Source organism: Aulonocara sp. 'chitande type north' Nkhata Bay, linkage group LG4 (assembly GCF_057382095.1).
Source record: "Aulonocara sp. 'chitande type north' Nkhata Bay isolate Kocher_YH1m ecotype deep benthic linkage group LG4, A_spYH_male_GT1.1, whole genome shotgun sequence".
Lineage (NCBI taxonomy): Eukaryota > Metazoa > Chordata > Actinopteri > Cichliformes > Cichlidae > Aulonocara > Aulonocara sp. 'chitande type north' Nkhata Bay.
In genome coordinates this window covers 11029618-11046602 of record NC_141347.1, presented here as the reverse complement: position 1 = coordinate 11046602, position 16985 = coordinate 11029618, and the positions used below count along the sequence as shown (strand labels likewise).

Below are 16985 nucleotides of genomic sequence, written 5' to 3'. Positions count from 1 at the left end.
TAAGGGTACAGCTTTCCCCATCTTACAATGCTGTGGTTGCAGCCATCCCCCAACTCTCTGTGAACAGTGACCGTTGATCAGTGATCAATGATCTTTGATCAGTGTTGAAGACTAAAGAAATCAGTCATGGTTGAAAACACTACATCCAGATGATGGATGTATGGATGATTGATCATGCATCAAGACAGATCAGGCTGTAAAACTCTAAATTTCAGTGTCACATAACAGTCCTGATAGCTCTTATGCTGAATAGCGAGCTTTCTGCTCATGCTAATGTTGGTTAGCAAAAGCTCACATTTGAAACTGAACTGTACCGCGACCATCAAAGAGATTAGAGTGATATGCGTCACCACTTCAACACGTAGTGATCGAGTTTCTAACAACTACCTATTAAACACTGAAGTCAGCTGACCCAAACCTTCACCATGCCTCTCAGATGGGCCGAGGGCTTGAATGGACCAAACCAAAATATAACTACTATATTAAAATGAGAGTATTTAGAGCCACCTTTGGCTGTACATATGCCTTTATTTTTAGGGGCTCAAATGTAATTGGACACATTAATCTAATAAAAAGCAGCTCAGTCAGATTAATGTCCGGTGACTTAACTCTGTCACTCCACAACTTACGACTCCTGGGTTGTTTTTCTAGAATATTTTAGGCTTATTTGTTCTGTGAAGCAATGTCCATGCTGTTTACTACAGCATGCATTTCAGAATTCCTCCTGATGCTGATGAAATGTTTAAAAACTCTGTTTTTTTCCTGCCTCGGGGTAAAGTGCTCTTCATTTCTGTATTTTATAATTTACTGTATTTTATAAACACAGAAAGGATCCCGTGATCATCCACCACAGTTCCATGGATAAGTCGCAGAGCTCACCACTCTTTCTTTCAAATTTTTATTCATTTACTTTTATTATTTTGTAGTTGTTTTGGCCTCCTGGGGCATTTTACAATTTCTTTCTTTCTGAAGTCTGCTGATGTCCTGTTTTGCCTGGACAAAGTTCAGAGAAAGTTCAGTTCTCAGATTAATTTGATGGGTCTTTTACAGTTTTTAGGACAGTTAACCTGTAAATTTCTTAATCATTTCCCGTCTGGTTTCTGCTCTGCTAAATTAAGACAAATTTGAATGTCTCTTTTTAAAATGTTCAGATCTTCGGTTACCTTTGAGCCATAAGCTGCATTGTCCCGTTCTGTGTACAAGACAGCTAAAGGGAATCCACGAGCGCGTGCGACACCTGCGCTAAAGCTGCAGGGTTAAGCTGCTCTGCGTACGTAACTGTTGAATAGCTGGAACTCCCTTAAGTCTTCCTCTAATCCCCGAGTGTCTTCAAATAACATTTTAATGAAATGTGTGAGAAGGCCAGGAGGTTGGAAGCAGCTTTGTCAAAGACTCCAGAAACGGATTTTGCGTTCCTTTTTCTTTTTTATGAGTCATACATGAAGCATACCAAAATAACATTAAAATCACCAACAAAGAGACACGTTGCACTGCAAAAAATGCAAATCTGTGAGCAGACTTTACAGCTAATCTGTTGTTGTGCAGGTGGATTATAATGCTGCAGCAGATGGACAGTCTTTCAATCTCACGCCCTGGATCATCATATGTCACTCACACTGGACACAATAGCCCCCCTGATACATTTCAGACAGATTTTACTTAAAAAAAACAAAACAGAAAAAACAACAAAAATACTTTATATCAACATGTCGTGTTTTTTGTACTTATCTAAAATGTATCTCACTGAAGATCAGGCACACAAAGACAATAAGTGCTGATCTTCTCCTCTAAATCACTTCCTCTTTGGATTCCCTGCCTGAGGTTGTCAGCTTTTCTCATTTTGTGACAACAGTCTTAAGCCATGTGGTGTAATACTGACAAATCCTTTAACGTGTTAGAGACAGTTTCATTACTGCTGCTCGCTTCACAGTCACTGAAGGTCTGCTGGTAATGACACGGGATATGAGATGTGCAGTTTGTACATGTTTGTACCTCGCAGCCATCTCCTTCTGTCAAAGTCATGTGTTATGCACACTCAGGCGTGTAGTCAAGGTCCATGTCACAATCAGAACTCCCCCGGGATTTCCTTGCTTGTTTCTGGGCAGTTGGGGAAACCCGGAGAGCCGTGACTCGGTGGGCTGTGAGAGTGTGGGAAGAATGACGGGATGTAGGGGATGGCGGCCAGCAGCAGCGGACTGGTCTGGGGGCTTTCGTCGCGAGATAGAGGAATGACCACATCGTCCTGGTCCCACACGTGGAAGGCATTGTGAGCGAACGGATGCGCCGAGGGGGGATGGCTGCCCATACGTTGGGGATCATCCTCGTCTTTGTCTTCATCTCCAGGTGGACCAAGCACACACTCTAAAGAAGGAAGACAGGGCTTAGCAAAGGAGTATTCACAACAAACTGAAAGCTGTGAAAAAGCAGGCAAAGGTGATGCATTAATGGTGAAAACTGACAGATAACTGAGGTTTGTGTTGAAAAGAAAGCTTGAATTCCTGAACAGTCTGGCTGAAAGTGATGTACAAGTGGTTCAGTTTAAGCCTTTGTAGTACTAAAGCTAAACTAAAGCTACCAAGCACTGACTGTCCCCATTTTATTGGCATGTTTATTAACATATAGAGCAAAAATAACCTCTGCTTTGAGTGCAGATGAACTCATTTGGATCACAGTGGTGTTAAAAGTACATGCATCAGTACTCAGTGTATCCTCACTGCTGCTGCATCCCTGTTATTGTACTCTCAGAGCTGTAATCCAAACAGAGGAGTACCAAACAGAAGACCCCGGTGCCAGAACTGGCCACCAATTTTAGACTTGTAACTGTATTTTCTCTGGTTGTACAGCTTTTACCACTGATGAAGTTCTCCCCTATTGCCATTCATTCTCCACCACAGTAATAAAGATGAATAATTAAAAACACAAAGTTCCTGTTTTTTCACAATCTACTGTTGAAATGTAGTATTTTACACTGGGCTCACAATTTTAAAAAAGACATTCTGTCAATTAACAAATAAAGTTCAGTTTTATAATTTCAGCACAGTCTGCACAATGAGCTAACAGAACCATTTCTGTAATTTTACATATTTGGTTCTTACAATTTAAGCCCAGAGCAGCATTTCTTTATCATGTGGATAAAAAGTGAGCTGTAAAATTGCACTTCTTTCATTAAAATATCTCAAGCATTAAATGTGTAGTTGAACTTCTTTACACTGACACAAATGGAAGTTTCACAGGTCAATTCAGATCAAAATGGGCTGCATACACGGCCCACGGTGTAAAAGGAGTTTGATTTGCCTGCTCTGGGTGACTAGCACGTACCTGTTATGTCAATGGCCAGATCCTTGATGAGGTGTCCAATGATGGCATAGGCAACTCCAACTACTACCAGAGCGGCCATGAGCAGATACAGCACCGCCTTTGGTAAAGGGATGAGCTCCTTCACCGGGGGTTTGTACTGCCGGTACAGAGGGTCGTCTACCGACGCTGAGTAAGGGTAAGCGTGTGCTTCGTGGGTGGAGTTGAAATCGGTGAAATTATAACCATTCATGGTTACAGGAACAGGTGATACACGTGTGGGCTTTTTCCTCACTTCTTATAACCAGACCATACTCCACACACGAGGGTGATATTTCTTACACGAAGACATTACGGAAAAATTATAATAATAAAATCAATTTGCCGTTAATATGAAGGTTAATTGTCCAGTTTCGCAAAGAAAATAAAAGAAATATGAAGGGCAAAATGAAAATGAAGTTCTGATAAGTTTGCATCTCACTTCTTTACTTCATCCCTTGTTCTCAGACACCAAATCGATCCAGTCCTTCAGCGGTAAAGAGCGCTCCTGGCTTGGGGTTCTTATGTAAGGTGCGGTGGGTGCTGCTGCCTCCTGCTCTGTCCTTGGTGCTGAAATGAAACATGCGTCCCGCCGGCAGCTGTAAACTGTCAGGTCCGCCCACTTTAGCCCACGCACCCTCACCCTGCTGGAAACTGTCGGCTCACGGCAGGCTTAAGCAGCGCTACCGAGAAGTCCCCTGAAAGGAAACTAGTCCTTTCTACCGCGTAGAGATGCTATTTTTGCTCATGTACGCAGCTCGGGACGTCCCCGGAGGTGTTAATGTCAGTGTGTCTTTCAGTTAAACTGAATAAATTGCGGGTTTGTAGACGGGACACGGGGGTGAGCTGAACCTTATTAGCACCTTTGGGTGGACTTGAAGGTAACTGTGGGCAAAGACACTTCTTTGCAGCATATCCACTTTCACAGTCTCAAATGATCACACAAACACATTTTAAAAATGCGTTACAGCCCACTGCCATACTGCTGCAGCAGTCACGGTTACTGGTTATGGTCAAAATGTAAATATGCTATGTATTTTTTTTTAAATATTAAAAAAAAATGCTAATTATAAATATTAAAAAAATATATATATATATATTCAAGTGTAAAATCCTGCAGACGTTAATAGGAGAAATGAGACTTTTGCATTCTTTTGCATTTCACAATAATGATGATCACTGTTTAAAAACAACAACAACCCAGACCTTCTTTTAAAATAAAATAAATGCATAATCATAGAGTCAGAGAGGTATTCTCCGAGCATATGAGAGTTTTTCTTATGTCCAACATCTTGTCCAAACCCAGCTGGCTATTATTTTTGTCAGAGCAGTCAAGGATATAACAAAGATTCACATTACACTCAGGTTGTGTCATCATTATAGTGATATATTTTATTTTTCCATGTAAAAGTCTGGTTGAAAATGGACTTAAACTCCATAGTAGTCAGTTTTGACAATTTCAGCTCCTCGTTCCAGGAGTAAGATCATACAAGGGGGCAGCATTATTTAAAAGCCTTTTTTTCTTCTTAATTTGATCCTGACTCTGGGGACAAACACTTGTAAAAATACTGTGAGATCAAATGTTTCGTCACCTGCAGAGAGAAGCACGATTACTTCCTTAAATACATTAATATTGATTTTTTCTTGCAGCAGAGCACGAATCCATGGATTGATGCCTGTGTGCTACAGACCTGCGGCAAAAAACATGCACACCACATGCATGGACACACCTCCAAGATGCACACTTGAGCATTTATTATGCGTTAAAGTTACTCTGCATTAGACAACAATCTCAATCTCAATCTAAGTATGTCTAATTACTGCCAGCTATGTGGAAACTGGACATTTATGGGCACATTTAGTAGATCAGCACTACAAATTGTAAGGCAGGTGTTTCTGGTAACAGCCATTATTTTAGTCCTGGAAATTATTGATACATTCAAAGTACTGATCCCAGCCAATATTTCTGGAAACACATCACAACTTAAAGCCACGTTTATCTACACTAATACAGACTGGGTAAAGTGTTAGGAAGGAAAGGATACCAGATCATTGGATGGGAATGAAAATGGTCATCTTACAGAGGGCTGCATTCAAACACACCCTGGAAATCAAAGTGAACAAATGATGTGGCAAGCTAGTGCATTTTGCAAAAATTTCATTGCAGCAACATTGAATGGTACTCTAGTTTGTATGGCCCCATGTGCTGATATGCATGCCTGACAACATCTGGGAATGTTCCTGATGTCATGGGGACTCTCTACCCAGACATCAACATCAGTGTCCTGCTGGAGGTCATTTGTAGCTCTTGCAGTGCTCTTCCTGTTTCTCCTTGCACAAAGGAGCAGAGAGCAATCCTACTGATGGGTTAAGGACCGCCTGGATGTCCTAGAGTAACTGTGTGTCTCCTGGAATCTCCTCCTTGCTCTTGAGGCTGTGCTGGGAGACTCAGGAAACCTTCTGGAAATGACATGTATTAATGTGCCATTAAAACACCCTCTGGCTATGGCCCAATCAGTAATCATAACTCTAATACCTCAGTTAACAGCATTTGGTTGGCATTTAAATTTCTATCTTCAAGCGAGAATAGAAATAGAAATGCTTTACATTGAGAAAATCGTTCACCATAGATGTAGTGATGAGACAAGCAGGCATGTTATTAGTAAAGGTGTGTTTGGAGATATTGGGTGTTAACACCCTGATTTACCAAAGTTCACACTGCAAGTGCTCAATATTTCTGTGTCAGGGCTGTTAGAGTTCAACCGTCTCACCTAATATACCTAACATACAATGCAAAGTATGGTAGAGCCTGCTGCTATCACACGTAGGATTAAGAAGTCCAAAAAATGTGTAGCTTTTAAGTCTTTGAGTTAAATTAAAGATGGGCTTTAACCTGCCGTCCAAAAATTGTACTGCTCATACCGACAAACTAATCCGGTATTTGGATGTGGTCAGAGAATTGTCGTGTTTTTCCCTACTAAATGTGTAAAAACTCTGCCATTTGAGTCCCATCATGGCGATGACTCATTTTGACAGAGCTGCTAACTCTCTGGGGTTATAATCCAGATGATTATTTGAGATGAAAAGCCTCCTAATTATCCAAGTATTAGACCGCCATGGCTGCTGCTAATGCCTGGATGAGGAAATATGAGCAGTCCTCTAATTTCCCATAACAAGAGAACCATCATGTCAGCCTCCATCATTCCTGACAGAAAGAACCCTGAAGACAGAGTCCATGCTGGGTACAATTAGTCACATATCCATACCCAAAAGGATGAAAGGCAATTGGATGAGAAAAAAAAGCAATTTCCTTATGTAAGCACCACGTAAAACATGCCTGGGCATCATGTAAGGCTGGGGATTTGTCAGCTCTTTAATTCCCTCCACTTCAAAGTGGCAGTGACAGACATGCGATGGAGCTGAAGAGGATGGAGGTCTTTATCTGTACAGTGACTTGCACAACCCAACATCCCTCATGGCCTTATGGATTAAAAAGAAATAAAGATTATCTGAAGCACCGACAACATTTTGTCCTGGATATGAAGTGAGGTAGACATGGAGAGACAAAACAGTACAGACAAAAGAGCGGATGCCTGTGCACAAGCAGGACACTGTTGTGTGCTGTTGATATGTCACAGTTGAAGCAAACGTAGTGTAAGGACTATTTATCATTACTATCATTAAAGTGGAGTTAAATTTGTCTGAATCTGTTGAAAATTATTATATTTCTGGGCTGATGTGACCCCTTCAGCACATCACTGCTGGGTTTTTTTTTTGTAGCTTTAACACATAATAATCTCCTGAACATTTCATATGATTGTTGGGTTATCTTTAGTGTCGGGCCTACCTTACAATAAAAGCGCCTTGAGGCGACTGTTGTTGTGCTTTGGATCTGTATAAATAAAACTGAATTGCATTGAATCTGCAGAAGACATAACTTATAGACATTACAGTCCTGTTTTATCTTTTGTCAAACACATTAAGAGTATATTAACACAGGGACAGTTACAGAGAAGATACTTAGATTGGGGGATTTAAATAGAAAACTGTTTTATAGTATTGCTTTTACTGTATCACAGCTGATTCTATTCTTGACCAACAGAAAAAAGACTCTTTAATGTTAGAATTCACAAAACATAGCTGTGTGTAGTGATTTTAACAGACTGTAGTGGTAGACAAAGGGAAAAACACCAAGCTGCTCAGTGGAAACTTATTGAAAAAGCACAAAGCTGGGGATGGGAATAATAGAGGCTTAAGTTGGAGGCTCAGTATACAGTAGCAGATATTTCCCCGTCGCAGAGTTATGCAGGAGGGAAAAAAAATAATGGCATTCTTAGATTTTTGTGAGCAGTTTGAAGCCACATGACAGATTGGCAGCCTCTCCAGGGTGTGCTCTGCCTCTTGCTAAAAGCCCCCCAGCAATCCTGGCTGGATAAGTGGTTAGAAAAAAGAAATGATAGAAGCATTACGAGACTACAAGTGCATTTGATTATGTAACCCTGTGATTAAAATGATGAATAAATAAACCTTGTACCTTGAAGGTCATTACATTTTAAAAGGGTTGCCAGTTTTACAGTGAATCCATAAAGTATTCACAGCACTTCACTTTTCCACATTTCCTCATGTTACAGCCTCGTTCCAAACTGGATTCAATTCATTTTTTACCTCAAAATTCAGCAAACAGTACCCCAGGCCTGACTGAGGATTGGTGTAGAAATGGTTGTCTTTCTGGAAGGTTCTCATCTCTGCACAGAGCAACACTGGAGCTCAGTCAGCGTGACCATCAGGTTCTTGGTCACATTACGGACTAAAGTCCTTCTACCCCGATTGCTCAGATTGGCCGGGTGTCCAGCTCTAGGAAGAGTCCTGAGCTCTTCCATTTACAGATGATCGAGGCCACTGTGCTTATACCCTTATACTCCAGATCTGTGCCTCAGTATATAAAAACAAAAACATGTGACTCTCACTAAACAAATGCCAGTGAACTGCTGTGAATACTTTCTGGATGCACTGTAAGGAAAAGTTCAGGGTCATCTGATCAAGCTCCGACTTTACGAAAAATGAAGGCTTTAAGTCTAATCCCAAAACCCTTAAGAGAGGGTGTCTGTCTCCCGAATCCAAAGTGGGATTTGGTTCCACAGAAGAGGGGCCTGAAAGCTGAAGGCTCTGCCTCCCATTCTACTTTCATGAACCACATTAGGAAACAGTCTGAGAGCAAAGTGCTCTGTTATGGTAGAAATAGATCCAATTCATCAAGACTTTATATTTAAAGACAACAATTTTCAATTGAATTCTGGATTAACAGGGAGCAAATGAAAAGAAACTAATATGGGAGAAATATGGTCTCTCGTTCTAGTCCTTGTCTTGCTGCAGTGTTTTGGATTAACTCAGGCTTTTAAGGAACTTATAGAGTGACCTGAAAATGAAGTACACTAGTCCAGCCTTGAAGTGATGAATGCAATAATTAGTTTTTCAGCATCAGCAAACAGTCCTACATATTTGTTTAACATTGTTACGACTGATGCCATGAGGTGTTGTTTATCATGTAAATTTTGTTATCTGATTATAGTTTTCACCTGTTTATCTTAGTTAAGGAGGTAAATTATTGTAATTAGGTTTGCTTACTTTGATGAGGTAAGTTTGATGGATATTTCAGATAGTTTCCCTTTGTTTGTTGTTTTGGTATAAAGTCCATCTGGAAGTTACATCCAGCTCCATTTTTAGGGCTAATTACAATAGCCTGTTTTATCTGAATTTAGAAGCAGAAAAAGATTTTTATGTCTTTAAGACATTTCTGCAGTTTAACCATTTGCTGTGTATCACCTGGCTTCACTGATAGATAAACCTGCATAGCAACGAAAATGTATTCTGTGCCTTCTAATAACACTGCCCAAGGGAAGCGTCTATAATGTAAATGTAAACCCAGACACTGACAGCCATTAACCCTGATAACTGCAGCAAGTCGCCATACAAAAACATGAAATCAAAAGCTGATTAAAACAACCTTTAAGCTTATAATAAACCCTTTCAGTTTTTTCACGTAGAGTTGATCCAGTGAGCTCGACTGTTATTTTACGTTGCATTTCTGCTCACTGAAAAACAGGATCAGGCCAGGAGTCCTGACATTTTTGAGTCACACAGGTGCAGAGATCTGCTCCACATGTGCTGTGTCATCTGAGAAAGATTAAACTACAACAAAGTGAGACGAGGATTATCAGTGAAATCCGCACCCAACCCGAATAGGGCAGCAACATTCATTTAGATGAGGAAAAGGCAAAGACAGCTTGGATTTGAGAGGTGGCATTAAGCTCCTCGTGGACAGAAGAAAGAATCCTGAAGTCAGCTTAAACTGAACAACTTTTATTTCCCGTCAGACACACAAATTATTTTCACACTTTATGAAGTCTTGTATGTAACTTGTACGTTGCCTCTTAATCATGTACAAATATAACAATGCCTCACATTCTTCTACTTTTATTTAGATAAAAAGTCTTGAAGTTGTCACCAAACCGAAAATGAAAGCAGGGCAAAAAGATGTAGCCGGTCTCATCCAACCTGAACGTCACTTCCTGTACAGACATTTGTTTTTTTTAATGTTTATTTGAGCGCTGATCAACAACTCTGACCTCTCGCAAATCATGCAAAGTTATGATCCATTAGTGTTAGATCCTGTAAAGTGCTACAAGTAATCACAGTATACTGTGTCTGACACACCAATTCAACATTTCAAATGCATGACACTTCACAAGCAAAACAGGCATTTATGTTTTGTAGCTTCATAATGACAGTTTTATCTTTTTAACGCAACTATAACGCCAGTGAGTCTGGATCTTGAGCTTAGTTGGAATTATTCAAAATACGTGTTTTTTCAGTAAAACAATCAATAAAGTCGCTTCCTGTTGTGAAAAAATGTTCTTTAGGGTGTAAAAGAATCTCTTCTGAAGTATTTACGCTCTACAAACCTTGATTGACATGTTCAAAACATGACACGTTTTTCCCTAAATAACGCACTCACGTATGCTTTTTACAATCAATTACGTCCATAAGCGATCTGAAGCCTGCTCGTGACTTCTAACGGTTTTGATGCAATTTGCATTTCTGACAGCTGTCTTGTTGTTTTGGGAAAACAGAAGAACTATTTGCCCACAGTGAAGGACTGCAATCTAGTGATGGCTCTGCCCAGGATCAGGGCATGGATGTCATGGGTACCTGGAGGAGGAGATAACGCAGGGGTTACTCATGTGGAGGTGGGGGCACAGATGGCTGCTGCTGGGGATTAATGCGCTCCTACAAAACGACTCACTTAGTGATGAGGCAATTTAGTTAAAATGGACTTTTTTTTGTGCATAATCTGCTCAATCAAAACCAAACCTCGTAGCGCACTTAAACACATATTCAGACTGTCAAACAAGTCCTCACCTTCATAGGTGTTGACAGCCTCCAGGTTCATGACATGGCGGATGATGTGGTACTCGTCGGCTATCCCGTTTCCTCCCAGCATGTCTCTGGCCTGCCTGGCGATGTCCAGGGCTTTACCGCAGCTGTTCCTTTTCAGCATGGATATCATCTCTGGAGACGCTCTGTTAAGGAAGCAACAGACTTGTTAAGCATTGTTTTTCAATGAAGTGTGAATGAAGTTGTGTTTGTATCTTTTTACTGTACCCAATACCTTCACATGACTACACTACAGACACCCAAAATGAGACTGAACCTTAGGTAATCAAATATTTATCATTTCGATGACATTCAGGCTCTACTCTTTTAGCTTTCAGCCCTTTATTGACTCACGACACTTCTGAGACGCACTGAGGGATGTTTTTCCCCTCGTCACCCTGACAGAAAGAGACCACAGCGACTATTTAGTTTGAAGGATGGCAAGAGGTGCTAAGAGTCTGCTGCATCCCATCTAATGCCCTTTAGTTAGAGGATAGAGGTGCTTTTACTTCTTCTCATCAATAAGTCTGCCCAGCTGCAAACAGGACTGCAGGCCGATGGCGATTTCTGTCAGCATGTCAGCCATTTTTTTCTGCATCAGCTGATTTCTTGCCAATGGTACTCCAAATTGGATTCTGTTGTGGAATAAAAAAAACAAAAACAATGTTATTAAGAATAATTAATACACTACATTAAGATAAGTAAATTAAATAGAGTTTAAAAATGTGGATTAAAAAAAAATGTCATTTGTTCATCTGACCTGTCGAGCGTGTACTGACGAGCTGCATGGAAACAGAACTCTGCAGCACCCAGAGCACCCCATGCGATACCGTAACGGGCGTTATTCAAGCAGCCAAAGGGACCCTACAACAACAAACAGTAGTCATGAGTGACAGAAACTATTCAATTAATAAGTAATAAGTTAGTGATCGCATAAAACAAAGGGATGAAATAACATTTTCTAAACATGCTACTATACCCACCCCCAGGCCGGATACTTTAGGCAGCAGATTCTCCTCAGGAACCTCCACCTCGTCCATGAGGATCATCCCGGTGGCCGAGGCTCTCAAGGAGAACTTCCCTTCGATCTTTGGTGTCGAGAGGCCCTTCATGCCGCGCTCCAAAATAAAGCCGCGAACCTTCCCGTCGTCGCATTTGGCCCAGACTACGGCTATATCTGCCACTGGGGAGTTGGTGATCCTGAAAGAGAAAGCAAATGAAACAATATCAAGACACATGACAACTTTTGTTTGTTTTTTTATAAAGCACATAGAACACCTATATTTTATAGTATCATACTGTAGCTTTGTGGATGGTTGTTACCATAAGAAATCAACCAGTTTTGACCAATTACAAAAAAAGTCATGATTTTTTTTTTTTTTTTTTTTTGGGGGGGGGGGGGTGTAAATTCATTGTGCTACAAGATGTAAATTGCACATAAAGTTTTACAGAATTAAATTTTATTTTAACTGCTAAACAAAGATAGGATAGGTATGGCCCTGAAAACAATAAAAACGACACTAGTAAACTTTAGTATTAAACACTACACTGTTACTGTTTTAGCTGTGAAGAGCTCCCCCGTGTGTACATCTAATGACACAACACACTAAGTAGGAAAATTCTTAGAGGTTACAAGAAGTGAAAGAAGATCAAAAAACAAACCCACACTCACACACACACACACGCGGTTAAAACCGATTGTACCAGAACAAACAAGTCAACTCTGTTTATACTTTGCAATTTACAGAGAAAACATTCAGAATATTATGAATACAATCAACATGTCATATATTTACACTTAGAAAAACATGATAAGGCAAAGATGGACACATAGGCATTAATGGGGTGCATCTCTCAAAATAACTTCCAAACGCATTATTAATCCTTCAAGCCCTCCTGTCAAAGAGCCAATCATCTGCTTTCTTGCAGCCAGGCCAGCAGACACATGCACGTGGTTGAGAATTTGCACTGCATTTGTTCGGTGTTCTTGTGGGATGAGTCAGAGCTATCGTGTGAGCCCTGGCTGAATAAAACTGAGTAATACTGTAAATTATGCACGTGTCGAACAAGTAATGTCGGTTTTGGAAAATACTTTTAAACCTTATTTTGGGTCAAAGTTACCACCAAACAACTTTTCAGTAGATTGTATACAATTCTACCAGGATTTCTATGCGGGAACCACAAAACTGCACACTTCCAGTAATTTAAATATGTGGCGTGGGCTTGTTAACCCAAAATAACTGGCAAATGTATTTTTAATATGGCTGCTGTGTGGTTAGATGTGTCCTAGAAGGACTGTGACACTGCTTACCATGTCTTGGAGCCAGTCAGAGTGTAGGTGCGACTGGATGGATTGTATTTGGCTCTGGTTTCCATGCCTCCGGGGTCACTGCCATGGTTAGGCTCCGTCAGCCCAAAGCAACCCAGGATCTCTCCACGAGCTGGGGCAGAGTGGATCACACAGTCAGTAAGACGTATACCTGAGCGCTCATGAGGTCTGCATTGGAGTTTCACAGTTAAACCGTCAATATCAGAATTATTGTTGATAAAGTATTTTTACTCTTTTCCCTTCTTACCCAACTTGGGGAGGTACTTTTGTTTCTGCTCTTCTGTTCCATAGGCATTAATGGGGTGCATCACCAGAGATGACTGCACGCTCATGGCTGAACGATAGCCGCTGTCCACTCTCTCCACTTCTCTGGCGATCAAACCATAGGCCACGTAGCTTGTCCCAGCACAGCCGTAACCTTAGCATTCAACACAGGAAGAAGAGCAGCAGTGACAGTGCATAAAATGAGGACATATCTGTGTAGATTCTCAGTCATCCAGGTCATAGAAGCTTAAAGAGCTTGGAAAGAAAGCAAAATACAGTAACTCTCTTTCCAAACACTTTTTAGACATACAAAAAATAATGTTAAGTATTATATAAAAAGAGGAAAAAAGTGTAAAAGGCTAAAACGTTTGTTATTGAGACTTCCCAAAAGCAAACATTGCACACAACTTCAGTGTGCACAGGTCCACAGTCCATGCTGTGTCATTAATGTACAAAAAAAGAAGAAGAAAAGCCTGTTTTGCAACTGAAGTACGATTAGAGTTTACAGCTTTTCATTAAAACCAACACGTGACTGGACTGACCTTTAATAGTTGGACCCAGGACACCCATCTCTCCCATCTCTGACACGATTTCTCTGTGGAACACTTGACATAAAAATGACAAAACCAGACATGATGTGCAGTTATGTAGCCAACACGTGTGTAATACAACACTAAATGAGCAATCTAATTGCATATACATGTGGGTAAATAAAAAGCTCTCTCTCACCTTCGTTTCTGTTCGCCATCAGGATTCGAGGCATGAGTTTCTCTTGACAGTAGGTCCGGAAGGAATCTCTGATCATGATCTCCTCCTCAGTTAACTGACCCTCCAGGTCCAGGGCATCACGCCAGTCGAACTGGACCTTCGCTATCAGGCATTTAGAGAAGCAATTTAATACTTAAAGTCTAAAAAAATGGTTCTGGGTTAAAGGTACAATTTACAAATGTTATTCAGAATTTTTTCTTAAAGTGAACACGTACGTGCTTTAGGCTTCTGCTCTGTGTTCTCTGCATCTGTGAAGGAACAACAACAACAAAAACACGCAACAGAAAAACATTAATACTATGAACTAAGGATTTGTGACTATTTAATATATCCTAATATACGATAAAATATTGTTTTTTTCCCTCTATAAAAAAAGCAAATGGAAATGCAAGTGTCATTTCGAGAACACTATCTGAACTGAAGGTATATTTATTTCTGTATCAAGCGCAGCTTCAAACTTAAAACCATTGTCTTTCTCCCTGTGGCTGTCAACTTTAAATGATAAATCTGAACATCATGCTGATCATAACGACACGTACTAACCGTGTGTGATAGGTGCTGCAGTTCCCTGTGCTCTGGAAGCTGTGATGAGAGCACATCTGTGAGGGTTGACTAAGAGACGACACACAGCGCTTCTCAATGCCATGACGAAAACGGGTCTAGAAAATAAGAAGACCATTAAGATCCACGATTCTTTATCACTTAGGCTAGTCAGGCTAACCAGTGCTACATTAGGTAACTTCTGTAGCTAAAAGCTAACAGCGCTAGTTCACTACTAACTTGGGAATTAATGTGCTAATTTCCAAATAGCTAAAATAAAAATGTATTCTGTGTTGAGAATAACTGTTAATACTCCAATGACAGCCGTAAGACCAAGTTTTACCTGCGTCAAGTGGAACAACTTATCCTCGACCTAGCTCTTCTTAGGTTCCCTGGATGACTTTTACATGACTGGACGTAAACACATTCAGTCTACGTCATCACGCAAAGGCCGTGACAAGTGTGGCATAATGCCTTAACCATACGCCTCTGACTGAACAGTACTCCACTATTCCCACATAGAATCAATCATCTTTCTAATGAAGGTTACACACATAATATCCGAGACCAAAAAGGTAACACTACAACCGCTCGGCTTATTTGTGGCCATTTATTATCACTGAAAATGACCGACTTTAAATGACTCTTCGGCAGCTGTAGCGCACTCTGATTGGCTCATTAGCGGGGGAGTGGCAGTTTGTGCTCCCGTTTCCCAAAATAAAAGCGTGATCGCTACAAGGAAAGATCATGTCAACACCCTAATTCCAGGAAGTGGACGCCAGATCATAATTTCGTTTTTCGTTTTTGTTTTTTTTTTAAGATTTTTTTTTACAAATGGATTTTACTATCAATTGAGGAATTTTAAAATAGCGCAGTTTAGTAATTGTCTGCTCCCTAATAACATTTCCTTTCAATTCGAATCAGTTTTACTTGAATAATGCCAAATCACAACAACAGTCACCCTTTATAAGGTAAAGAAACTACAAGCACTTGGTGACAGTGGGAAAGAAAAACTTTCTTTTAACAGAAAGAAACTTCCAGCATAAGCAGGCAGGGAGGAGCAGCCATCTGCCAAAATAGGTTAGAGGTAAGAGGACAACACAGTAGTGAGACTGCTGTGAGTATGATTAAGATACCTTCAGTTTATGTCTCTTTTGATTTCAAATCACAAGATCTGTTACACCACATATTTACACTTAAATATTGTTTGTTTTATTTGATAGCATCTTAGTTTCTATCAGATTTTTTAAATCAGTGTCAATGATTATGCATATTCTTTATTGTTTTTATCTCTTCAAATAGCTGTTCAGCACTTAGTTTGAAAGCGTTTTATAAATAAAGTTATTATAGGTTATACAGTAATACTTAAGCTATTTTTTTGAATCCATAGCGTCTGTTACGTCCCTCTGCAGCCCCTAATCATCTCAATGTGTTCAGCTGGTGCTAATTGGCCACACCTAGGCAGGTGTGGATAAAAGCATACCTGAGGCAAACTTCCAGGGAGCTCACTTGTCTTTGCCTTGGTGGCACCAGCCATTTTAAAGATAAAACCTCTTCTCACCTACACTCTGGTATTCGTCGGTTTTTTTTATGTTGTGGCTTTTGAGCCGGGTAGTAACATAAGTGGGGGCTCGACCGGGAACGATGCTAAAAACAATAAAACCCTAACTTTACCTAGCTAGTCTTCAGTGGTGTACAAGGCTCGAGGTAACTTTAAACGCACCCAGCTGAAACACACTAAAGGGACGTTGCTCAATCACAGTGAACACCATCCTCTCACCCACTTTAAAAGTCAAACAAACTGATATTCAGTCTCCACAAAAATGTCCAAACAATCCTGGACGAGCCCCCACTTATGTTATAACCCAACTCAAAAGCCGCAACATAAAAAAAGATGAATACCAGAGTGTTAGTGAGAAGAGGTTTTTTTTCTTAAAATGGAATACCAGGTTGGTTAAAATGGCTGATGCCACCAAGGCAAAGACAAGTGAGCTCCCTGGAAGCTTGCCTCAGGTATGCTTTTATTCACACCTGACTAGGTGTGCCAATTAGCACCAGCTGAAAACATTGAGGAGATTAGGGGCTGCAGAGGGACATAACAGTCTCAAACAATAAAAAACCCGACTTATTAAAAAGAAGCAACATAGCCCAATTCAAAAATCTGTCTTAAAACAGCTCTTGTCATTTCTTGTCTCTTCCTATGCCACAGTACATTTGATAATGTTATTGTTATTGTTTCATGATATCATGTAAGGGTATTCCCCTTCCACAACGCTTTTGCTTTCCATAGCTAAACTGTATTTCGCTCAAAATACTT

General features: G+C 40.3%; 2 protein-coding genes across 2 annotated transcripts; both read right to left on the bottom strand.

Annotated features, from left to right (window-relative positions):
• Positions 1 to 1405: 1405 nt before the first annotated feature.
• Positions 1406 to 3955, bottom strand: LOC147331990 (uncharacterized). The gene is made up of 2 exons (XM_086288361.1): positions 3319 to 3955; positions 1406 to 2361 (listed from the first exon to the last, which is right to left on the bottom strand). The coding sequence occupies exons 1-2, from the start codon at positions 3545 to 3547 to the stop codon at positions 2066 to 2068; spliced, it is 525 nt and encodes a 174-aa protein (XP_086144487.1). The 5' UTR covers positions 3548 to 3955; the 3' UTR covers positions 1406 to 2065.
• A 5722-nt stretch (positions 3956 to 9677) lies between these two features.
• gcdhb (glutaryl-CoA dehydrogenase b) lies at positions 9678 to 15183 on the bottom strand. Its single transcript, XM_086288360.1, has 12 exons — positions 15012 to 15183; positions 14672 to 14787; positions 14344 to 14376; positions 14090 to 14230; positions 13903 to 13965; positions 13344 to 13514; positions 13079 to 13208; positions 11751 to 11967; positions 11528 to 11631; positions 11277 to 11402; positions 10753 to 10913; positions 9678 to 10542 (listed from the first exon to the last, which is right to left on the bottom strand). Exons 2-12 carry the CDS (start codon positions 14772 to 14774, stop codon positions 10469 to 10471), a joined length of 1323 nt encoding a protein of 440 aa, XP_086144486.1. The 5' UTR covers positions 14775 to 14787; positions 15012 to 15183; the 3' UTR covers positions 9678 to 10468.
• Positions 15184 to 16985: the final 1802 nt, after the last annotated feature.